Source organism: Littorina saxatilis, linkage group LG13 (assembly GCF_037325665.1).
Source record: "Littorina saxatilis isolate snail1 linkage group LG13, US_GU_Lsax_2.0, whole genome shotgun sequence".
NCBI classification, from domain to species: Eukaryota; Metazoa; Mollusca; class Gastropoda; order Littorinimorpha; family Littorinidae; genus Littorina; species Littorina saxatilis.
In genome coordinates, this window is record NC_090257.1 from 32,539,709 (window position 1) to 32,551,314 (window position 11,606).

The 11,606-nt window shown below is 43.5% G+C and overlaps 2 protein-coding genes across 2 annotated transcripts in view; both read left to right on the top strand.

Moving 5' to 3' along the window:
- The window catches only part of LOC138945529 (uncharacterized), a 354,832-nt gene that overhangs the window by 18,932 nt on the left and 324,294 nt on the right, over nucleotides 1-11,606 (top strand). The window lies entirely within an intron of this gene.
- LOC138945530 (uncharacterized) lies at nucleotides 466-8,255 on the top strand. The gene is made up of 5 exons (XM_070316969.1): nucleotides 466-934; nucleotides 1,783-1,952; nucleotides 2,746-2,996; nucleotides 3,419-3,656; nucleotides 4,334-8,255. Exons 1-5 carry the CDS (start codon nucleotides 832-834, stop codon nucleotides 5,018-5,020), a joined length of 1,449 nt encoding a protein of 482 aa, XP_070173070.1. The 5' UTR covers nucleotides 466-831; the 3' UTR covers nucleotides 5,021-8,255.

Here is an 11,606-nt window from a genome sequence, read left to right on the forward strand (position 1 = left end):
GTGTGTGTGTGTGTGTGTGTGTGCAAGTGTGCAAGGTGTGTGTGGATATGTGTGGCGCATGTGCGTGTGTTTAAGCGCAAGTGTGTGTGTGTGTCAGTGTTTGTGTGCGCGCGAGCGTGTGTTTGTGTGTGAGTGCGTCGCGCGCGTGCGCGTGTGTGTGGGTGTGTGTGTGTGTGTGTGTGTGATAGACCCCATCCCCCCCAGACTGGAATAACTTGACAAACAAAACGGGTTCGAAAAAGAAAGTTATCATTGTGCAATAAATGAAACCAAGTACATGTACCGTAAGCAGACCCTATACGTTGTGTCTGTCGCGCCGTGCTATTCACTAAGGAGAGCAACAGAACATGCTAAAAACAAATCTACTCCCTGTTTCATTTATCTCGCGCCTGTGAGAATCATTTTAGCCTGAGCCTCACGCATTATCGGGAATTCCCGAAATGAGAAAAAGACTGCAGCTGCAGGAACAGTGGCACAAAGAACAACCTCCGAAGTGAGGTTCACACTCGGTGGTTTACCTAATGAATAATCCAGAGCTTATTTATCGACGTGCCTTTTTGCGGTTGGTCGTGACGTAACAGCCAGCCACTCAGATGCAAGTATCACACACCCTTCGCGCTTCTGTTGATCTCTCATGCATCCACCCAGAGACACCTTAAACTATCATCCACCAGATTAAGGTAAGAGTGTCAACGTTGGATTTGCACCGGGCTACAAAACCAAGGCTTGACAAACAAGTGCACGTGATCCTTTGATCTGGCTGAACCGATTATTGATCCCAGTGTGCGTCAGTGCTTCGAGTTGTAAACAACTCCATGCGACAGAAGCAAAATGACAACAGTGAGGACACCTGTGCAGCGGCTACCGACCGATGTCACAGACAGGCAGCGTGAAGCTACGTGCACTTCCACTGCAGCCTGGCGGCTGAAGATAGGTAAACTGTCCTTTTCTTTATTTTTATATTTTTTTTTTAAATCAGTTATTTGTGGGAAAGTTCTCAGGATAATAACTTAAGTAAATGTGCGGTTAGTTATATGCACTGTTCAAAAGATATTCACGCACTGATCATACTTTTGTGTGCATTAAGATTAACATGTCAGCACGGTTTGTGAGCAGTTTTACATTGCGCGTGTCATGTTGATGCTGCTGTTATGCTGTGCTAGGCTTTACGGTTTCTGCTTCTAGGCACCACAGGCACTTGACACAAGGTGGGTTTTGAGGTTGGGGTGGGGTGTGAGCTCTGCTGGCTATTATTATAGAGCTCTCAGACCAACCTCACCCACCCTGTTTCAAGCGCCTGTGGTTACTGTCCATACAGTTGGAGCACAAACCTATCACATTGAGCAACATATTTAGCCATGCTGGTTCACTGATCTTTTAAAAAAACTTTTTTTTTTTATTGAATCCAATAAGTTTTTTGGTTGTTATTTTTTCTCCAACAAGATCAAGCGTTGGTTCAGGGGAAGGGAAGTCACTCCTCCAATTACAATGCTGGCAATGGGTACTGCTTAAATATTGGTTGTCTCCCATTTAATAGTTTGTGGAAATGTTCATCAAATTATCCCACTGCATGACCCCAACGAGTTCACAAAAGTTCCACGCGTTTAACCCTTGTACAGTATTCCGCTAAGAACTTCGTGCCGAGTTGCACATGGCAGATTTTCCGCCCACTTGGCCTCAACAACTCGGATGCGATTTCAAACCAACAAAAGTTGGGGAAAAGTGGGTTGAAAGTCCGCCATGTGAACGGCACTTTAGTTTCAGTTCTTGTAACTTGTGCAGAATCCCGTCAAGAACTTCGTGAGTTCCTGAGAGCCATCCAGCCAGAGTTCTTACGTGTGGTTGACCCTCGTGAGTCCGGGCTGCTGGACATTCTGTGCGCTGCTGACCTGCTGACCGAGACCGACAACGAGTCTATGTCCGGCAAGGATGTCAACATCCGGAAAGACCAGGTAAAATTGTGAAGTCCCTGGCAGAGAGTGAGTGAGAGAGAGAGAGAGAGAGAGAGAGAGAGAGAGAGAGAGAGAGAGAGAGAGAGAGAGAGAGAGAGAGAGAGAGAGAGAGAGAGAGAGAGAGAGAGAGAGAGAGAGAGAGAGAGAGAGAGAGAGAGAGAGAGAGAGAGAGAGAGAGAGAGAGCGAGCAACCCTATCCTGTTAGAGATTTTTGAAAAGGGTGGTGAACTTTTCAGATGATGGGTCAAAGGGGGTGGTTGAGGTTGGGGTACACAAACGGACAGACTGAGAGTTAAAGACAGAGACAGAGACAGAGAGAGAAAGAGTGCTCTCTTACTCTGTGTGTGTGTGTGTGTTTGTGTGTGTGTGTGTGTGTGTGTGTGTCTGTCTGTAATTTGTGTAATTAATTGTGAATCAGAACCACTAAAGATTTGTCAACGACTGAACTACTTATTGTTAGATAGTGGGTGTAATCGAACATTCTGTTTTCACTTTCAGATCGAAGTACAGACAGTGGTGTTTCCAAGTTCAGGGTCCCTGTGTTTGTAATCGTTGTACTTGATAACGTCCGCAGGATTTGATGTGGTACCCTGCTGAGTCATAATTATGGCGTTTAACCGCACGTACACTCTACACACACACGCGGACGCGTACATTGACACACACTACACATGGGCAATTTTGCCCGGGGAAAACTGAGGTAAAGTTTTTAATTATTTTGAAAGTAATTTTAGGATAATCCTGCCCACAAGGGGACGTTTTTTTTAAACCCTAGCTGTTGCTTTTTTTTAAGGCTCGTAAGCTGTGGATCCGTCTGAACAAAATGGCTGTGGGTGATTTCTTGGCTGAAGTTGGGCCTGCGATGTTGAAGGTGTTTCCCCACATCATTCCGGAGATGTATCTGACGCAGGAAGTAGAGGGGGGACGTGACCGGAAGGGCGTACCCAAAGGGTGCTTACGTCACGACATCATGAGCAGGATCCGGGCACCCACAATGGCGGACATGCTCTACCACCATGGCTGCTTCAGTTTTGAAGATTATGAGTATGTCTTTTAAGCTTGGTTGAAAATGTGAATATAGCAAGGCAAACGCTTGAACCTTTCGCAATTCATATTATATATCCTACTAAATTTATACGCCACTGAATCATTGGGTATAGGGTTGGGAGAAGAGAGTGGTCATGGTCGAGTTTTTGGGTGGAGAACTCAAAAAGAAAGATGATTTCAGAGAGCAGGGGTGGGGGGGGGGGGGAAAGTGTAAGTAGAATTATGTACGTTTATGTACAGGGGGGGGGGGGGGGGGGGTACTCCCGTCTTTAACAATGCGCATTGCACTGTCTTGAAAACACTTCTGAAAATTATCAATCCAAACACCACTGAGTATCCCACAATATTCAAGTAGGCAAACATAACGGGAAAGTGTGAATCTTTTGAAATGACAGCAGTTTTTTTGCCCTGTTTTGCAGGGACATAGTCTCAGAAGAGTATGACGATGAAATCGTGTGGGGAAAAATGTTGGACTCCATCACCGGACATTCGGACGACCTGACCAAGCAGATAGTGGAAGCACTCCAAGCTCTTCTCGAAAGATACAAAGTGCAGGTGCACTGCTGTCCCGCTGAGCTCGTGTCGCGCTGTGTCTCTTGCACGTGCACCAGGGGAAAGTTGCTCCTTCCTGCCTCTCCAGCCTTGCCTCTTCGAAAGGTCAGCTATGTTGGTTATAAAGCTCTGTCAAACTGTCGGCCTAAACGTTTTGGATCACCATAATTATAAGATCTGTTTATTGGTTTGTTTGTTTGTTTTTTTGGTTTTTTTTTACTTCGGACAAGATCATTTCTCTACCGGGACACATACCAAAAATCAAGTGCCTACCTGGTTTTTGTGCAGGGTGGGGATTTTTTATAATGAATTAATTACATAACTTAAAGCAAAATTAATTCATAAAAACAGCGCCGATGAGAAACATTTTTGGTGCGACACTGAAGTCTTCACTATGTTTGACTTCTACTACAAGAGCATAATTATCTGCACCGGCTGTGTGTCAAAAGAAAGAACTTTGTCAGGCAACTCAGTTTGAATACCAAGTAACGGATACATTGTGAATGCATTTATTTGTAGGTTCAACCACGGAAAATACAATTTTCGGGAAAACGATGTCTTAAAATGGTTTGGTTTTGCAAGGGCATAGTTTTTAAGGATGCGCATAATGGACGAATTCCACAAATAACTCTGTCGGGTTTGTATGGGCTGTGAAAGAGTGAATACCCTTGCTTTTACTCGGACAAACATTGAAGGGGCCAATCTTTAGCAAGGGGTGTGTCGGAAAATCGTCTATTTGGGTGCTGTTCTTCTGGATGTGATCGTCTATCCTTCTGTCACAGGTTGGGTCGTGGGTGAAGAAGTCGCCGTTCCAGCAGTCACCGAGGTCTTCAGGCAGTTCTGTCACCAGGGTGGACCTCAGGAGCTACAGTGGCGGCACCAGTTTGGGGCAAAATGACTCTCAGTCGCTAAGCAGCGACAGTAATTTACCCTTAAATCGTATTCCTAAGTGTCCTGACCCCAGGGGGTTCCAATCGGACCGTAATGCTAAAGCCGATGATACTCGCCTACAAAGGCCTGCACACGCTGAAGCTTTCCCTTGGGGCACGGAAAAAGCCATGAGCGTAAAGATAGAAAAACCCGAAACGCCGCTCAGATCAGCCAACAATAATGGAGTGAATGGAAATATTAACGGCGGTCTTAATGGCGGGGCGATCAGTGTCATTTCACAAGGCCAAGAAAGAGCTTTGTGTCAAAACATTGATATCCCCTGTCCTTCCATCACAATCTCTGGGTTTGGCTCAGCAGTGGCTTGTATGATTCACAGTCATAAGATGTTTATTTGCTTGAGCATTGTATTTGTGGTAATGCTTACAGTGACAACAGCCATCTTTCACGATGGTGTCACGTCGTGGCTGAGCGGGAACTCCCATGCGGTTGATTATTTGACAATTGTGCATAATGCCACAATCAGCCTTGACAAAAGAATGAAAGCACTGGAAAATCACACGCACTACTGTGGTTGCTAAGGCCTGGCGCTCACCTAATTAACTTCAGCAGGACAGACGACGCACTGCAGATTATCCCAGCCCGCTACACGTTGCGTGAACGGAAAACAGGCCAAGTACTCGTCATAATCCCTATCGAAGCATCAATAATATGCAGTGCGTCGTCTGTGCCGCTGAAACTGCGTACGTATATTCTGCCCTTAATAAAAATATACAAACGCTGCAAGAATAGAATTTCATCTACAGTTTATCTGCTGAGGTCAAGGTTGGCTAATTACTGACTGCTGCTGGAACAAAACAGGGCCACGCACGTTCTAAGCAACATACATGCACTTCAGGCTCATAATTGTTTGAATATACATGTATACTTTTTTGCTTCAGTAAAGAGCAGACCTTGCATTTTTACTCTCGTTCTGAGCGAGGGGCAACGCTCGCAGCAGACGATGCTCGGAAATAACTCTATCGGGTTTGTTTGGGTTGTGAAAGAGTGAATACCCTTGCTTTTTCTCGGACAAATAAATGTACGCGTGCTCATGTCCCTGTGTTTCAGAAACACCCCTCGCTTGTGATTGACCCCTCCAATGTTAAATTGTATTTCTAGTTAGCTATGTTCTTTGAAGTTTTTTGGTGAGGATGAAGTGGTCGCAATGTTCTTTGTAGTGAGTAGTCGTCTTCAACGTTTTGTAGTGAGTAGTCGTCTTTGACGTTTTGTAGTGAGTAGTCGCCTTTGACGTTTTGTAGTGAGTAGTCGCCTTTGACGTTTTGTAGTGAGTAATCGTCTTTGACGTTTTGTAGTGAGTAGTCGTCTTTGACGTTTTGTAGTGAGTAGTCGCCTTTGACGTTTTGTAGTGAGTAGTCGCCTTTGACGTTTTGTAGTGAGTAATCGTCTTTGACGTTTTGTAGTGATTAGTCGTCTATGACGTTTTGTAGTGAGTAGTCGTCTTTGACGTTTTGTAGTGAGTAGTCGTCTTTGACGTTTTGTAGTGAGTAGTCGTCTTTGACGTTTTGTAGTGAGTAATCGTCTTTGACGTTTTGTAGTGATTAGTCGTCTATGACGTTTTGTAGTGAGTATAGTCGTCTTTGACGTTTTGTAGTGAGTAGTCGTCTTTGACGTTTTGTAGTGAGTAGTCGTCTTTGACGTTTTGTAGTGAGTAGTCGCCTTTGACGTTTTGTAGTGAGTAGTCGTCTTTGACGTTTTGTAGTGAGTAGTCGTCTTTGACGTTTTGTAGTGAGTAGTCGTCTTTGACGTTTTGTAGTGAGTAGTCGTCTTTGACGTTTTGTAGTGAGTAGTCGTCTTTGACGTTTTGTAGTGAGTAGTCGTCTTTGACGTTTTGTAGTGAGTAGTCGTCTTTGACGTTTTGTAGTGAGGTTGATATGGTGTTTTGTGTAGCGCGTAATGTTTTCTGAAGACTACTAGTCAGTGAAGGTGATGTACATTATTCTTTGTAGTAAGCAGTGTCCTTTGAATGTTAGTAGTGAGGTTGGTGCCGTGTTCATTGTAGCGGAAAGTGTCCTTTGAGGGTTTGTAGAAATGTTAATGTACGTGGTGTTCTTTGACTTTGTAGTTGGTCACGGTTTTTAAGAGATTGATATAGTGTTCTTTTTAGCGAGTAGAGTTCTCTGCAGGTTTGTAGTTAGGTTGCTGTGTTCTTTGTAGGGAAGGGAGAAACTTGTGAAGAAAGTGACTGCAGCGTTCTTTGAAGTCTGATAGTGAAGGTGACACTGTGTTCCTTGTAGTAAGTAGTGTTCTTTAATTTCAAGGCTCGTAGTAAAGTTGATGTGCTTGTCTATTTCAAAGTGTTAGCCCCCATCTCCTTCTGATTTTTATATTGCGCAAAAGAAGTGGGGAATGTGCAGTTCACTTGCCGAATGTTTTCACGATTATCTTGCGTTGAAAGAGCCATATTAATTGTAACGTGAGTCGGTGCTTGTAACATAAAAGTGCCTTCTTTGTTAACCACTGGTTGCAAAACCCTCCCGCCACTTGTCCCACACGGCTATGTGTGTGGTGCTCTTTTTCCCTTTGGTTTCTGCTGCTGGAAAATGTTTTCTCAATTAAAGAAAAAAAAATCATTTTCTTTAGTCTGTTTGTACAGTAAGCATAAATATAACGGATTTTAAACCTGGGCCACTGTTGGTAATTGCGGTCACTGACATACAATGACCGATGGTCTTGGCGGTCAGTGGGGGTCAGTCAATGACCTATTGTACATGTTTTTTCAGGAGTGAGCACAGGCGTGGCCTCACGTTTTGTTAATAATGACCCATCTGACGATAAATAATAAATAGATAAGTCAATTTAACTGCTTTAAGTTGAATTTTGGCTAAAAAGAGAAATCCAAGGCCATGTCATGAAAATCTTATTGTAAACAACCACAGGTCAGTCCGAGTTTTTACGTGTCGTGAGAGTACCCTTCTACTTTGACAAACAAATGACACCTTTGCTAGATTGTGTGCTGAGTGGCCGCTTTTTTTTTCTTTTTTCTTTTTTATCTTCTTCTGTCTTCTTTTGTCTTCTTTTCTTCTCTCTTTATTTTGTTAATTTTTTTATTACATTTTTTTTCCTCTCTCTTCTTTTCTTATTTATGTATTTATTTTATTTTTGTTTGTTTGTTTCATCCTCTTTTTGCTTGTCCCGACGCTTGTTCCTTCTCCCAGTATGCTCCCACGCCGCCCCGTCCCAGCACTCACTGCAACATCCACCCCTGAACTTCGTTCCGCCGCCAGACTTTGTCGAATCAATGAGCCCCCAGTGTTGGTCAGACACCTGGGCATGAGTGGCCGCTTTTTGTTGTTGGTGTTTTTATTATTTTTATTTTTGCCACTGAGAAAGGGCACTGTTAGTATTATCAATGTATGGAATGGATTTAGAACGAAAATGTCCCACTCTGCATTGAACGTATCCAGATTGGTGATCTTTTGTATGTAGGCCCTATCCAACTGGACGGATGCTCTCACCCGATGTAATAGGCTGAACAGATATGTTGTGATTATTTTCAGATATTGTTTATAATCTGCTTTTCGTGACTGTGTTTTTGTTTTGTTTTTGTTTCTTTGAACGACTTGCTTATTGTTTGAGCCAGTGGTGCAGAAAGCTGATGTGTACAGTATTCGCTTTCCCTATCGGCTTCTGTGTAAACGTACCGATTGTACATTTTTACCCAAAACATGATAGTGCGTGTACTTAACTCCTGTGTTTTATATCAGATTCAAGATGTACGAATCACAATGTACATAAATAAAGCCGTTAAATACATGTTCCTTCTGTTCGTAACCTGTGCTTCGTATTGTTACTGATGCGTGTTGGCGTGGTGTGTATAAATACAGTTTACGGGTGTAGTTTCATTTGGAACTCACATTAGGAGTCTTGGCGCATGCGTGCACGCGTGTGTACATGTGTGTCTGACACAGCTAAAAATCAACCCTCTCTGATTCAGCTCTCTCTCTGTTTCTGTCTGTCTGTATGTCTCTGTCATTCACACAACACTCTCTGTCTGTCTGTCTGCCTGTCTGTCTGTCTGATTCACACACTATCTCTGTCTGTCTGTCTGTCTGTCTGTCTCTCTGTCTGTCTCTCTCTCTCTCTCTCTCTCTCTCTCTCTCACACACACACACACACGCACACACACACACACACACACACACACACACACACACACACACACACACACACACACACACAGACAGAGGAAATACTGAAACGTCTATCTATTGTACGATTATTTAATATGTTAATATGGAACCGACAGATGTGAACAATAACTGATCGCTTTCTACGTCGATCAACACTCCACAGCCTTAACAATACTCATCAAAAAAAGCGAACGAATTAAACTTACCCACCAGTTTTAGCACTGGCAGTTAATTGAAAAAATTAAAACATATAACTTGTAAACAAACTGAAGAAGTTGAGCAATATCTGAAGAACTCTAGCTCAAGTCCAACGCACATGCGAATAAATCACAGGCAAGACATGTTCAAACTCCAGCTAAATATCATCACACAGATAGGCCATACGATTGCATCACAGGCAAGACCCGTTCAAACTCCGGATAAAAATCATCACACAGATCGGCCATACGATTGCATCACAGGCAAGACCCGTTCAAACTCGAGCTCAAACACACAGATCGGCCATACGATTGCATCACAGGCAAGACCCGTTCAAACTCGAGCTCAAACACACAGATCGGCCATACGATTGCATCACAGGCAAGACATGTTCAAACTCCAGCTAAAAATCATGACACAGATCGGCCATACCATTGCATCACAGGCGAGACCCGTTCAAACTCCAGCAAATATTCAACACCAAACAGACCGGCCATACGATTGCATCACAGGCAAGACCCGTTCAAACCTGGCCCGAACGGACAATCCGATCACACAGATCGGCCATACGAATGCATCACAGGCGAGACCCGTTCAAAAGATCGGCCATACGAATGCATCACAGACGAGACCCGTTCAAAAGATCGGCCATACAAATGCATCACAGACGAGACCCGTTGAAAAGATCGGCCATACGAATGCATCACAGACTAGATGTCACAAGCAGCTGTAATTATTTCGTATTATATGCAATCATTGCAAGCGCCTGTTCTTTGTGCTGTCGTTTACCTGCCAGGTGAAACAGCTAGCACTCGTAGTTTTCGTGCGGCACGGTTTTCTCTAAATTCTAGTGTAACGGGTGTATCTCAGGTGTGCTGTAGTGAGCAGTAAATTCAGTTGTGTGTCAGTTTTATTCATTCTTGCCGTAGCCGTTTACAGGGCTAGAAGTCTGCGTTCCAGACTGGAATCCGTTCTTCATTTGAACGTTACTTTTGCTTCCATAGAGCAAAAGGGAGCTGTCTTCATTTGACAGGGGAATTTCGCGTATGCTTTCATGCAACCAGGATGTGGTGCGTAATTCTTTTCTATTGTTTTCGGTGTAGTTTAGGCTGTTTGCGTGTTACATGTTTGTTGTTTCGTGTCTGTGCGTTTCTTATATGTTCAGGCTAGTCGGTCAGGTATTTCGTTTAAAGAAGGTTAGTTTCTTAGTATTGTTAGTTATGTTAGTTATCAATTTTTGAATATGGTCTGTGCATTATGATAACTTGTGTATGTAAAAAGACGGAAAGCTATTTTCGTGTTACATGTTTGCATAACTTCTGCCAATTATTAAACATGTAATGAATTGGTAGAACGTTCATAACATATGAAGTATTTGTGCGAGTGTGTGAGAGCTAGAGTCATAGAGGCTTTGTCCATTCTTTCCTGCATTGGGTTTGATATATGGGAACGGATAAGCGATGTGAGTTAACCATGGACTAAGAGCAATGCTAACCATTTCAGGTTGCGGTTTTCTTGCCGATGAGTGATGGAGATGATCCGCCAGCCCAGTCAAGCTAAGCCATTCTACTGTTGAGGGCTGCTATGGACTCGCTTCGCATGGAACTCGTTCTACAGCTGAGGGCTGCTATGGACTCACTTCGCCAGGAACTCATTCTGCGCTCGTGACGTCATTCGTCTTCGGGGCATCTACACCCAGGATCTCGCTTCACTTCAAGTCACTGTCAGACCTGCTGGACGGTAACTCTTCCGCTAAATCCGTCCCCTAAAAATAACTCATGCAGGAAGTGTAATTTCAGTGTATGATGGAGTGATAGCAAGAGGGTGTGTTTGCGAAGTAGAGATTTGATGTGAGTGAATGAGAGTAATTAGAGTGTAAACGTTAATTATCTTTGGCAAGGGATTGGGGTTATTTGATGTGTAAATGTGAGTTTTGAGTGCTTTGTTTTGTTCAAGAAATGTATAAACTTCATTTATTGTGATTTGTACCTTTTTACAGTTTGAGAGAGAGAGAAAATTCTGTGAGTTTGTGGATGACAGACTGCGCATATGTGTGTGCGCATATGTGTGTGTGACAAATGGGGGCTCGTCCGGGATTATGATTGGGATAGCTAGCTAGAAGTAGTGGGTCTATCCTAACTTTTCATCGTCACCTCAGATTTTTCTGTTTGCTTTCTGTTTTTCTGATATTGTTTTGTCTTGTTTTGTCATGTCTTTGTGATACCTGTTTATTGAATATCATTCGTGTGATAGCACTAGAGTTCATTACTTTTGTCACTACCGTCGTAACAGTGACAGAAGTCGGTGTTTTCCGCGCATAGTACTGCTATTCATTTTGCGAAAGAAAGCGTTCATTTGCAAAGCTTGTTTTTCCTTGTTCGGTATTTATTGGTGTCTAGCTCATTTCATTCAGAAGTACCTTTTTATTTCACTGTTTACTGAAGATAAAGATAAATATGTCCGCAAGGAAAACTCGAAACGCGGCCCTGTCTAGTTTTTCTACGCCTGACCCGACTTTGTCTCTTTCCGGCCATGAGTTATCTACTCCGCCTACTCATAGCGAAGTATTTTCTGAATCAGCTGGAAACTCGGTTAGTCTTAGTGCCGACCATGAGCAGATTGCCGCTAGGGGCAAAGCGTTGGGTGTCCGTTCCGGTAGTGCACTTGCCAGATTTGTGCAAGAAGAATTGGACCGTCTGCGCCATCAACAGCAGCAACAACAACGAGTAGGATTGGAGGCTCAGCTGCTAAAAGCTCAACTGGAAGAGGCAAGAAG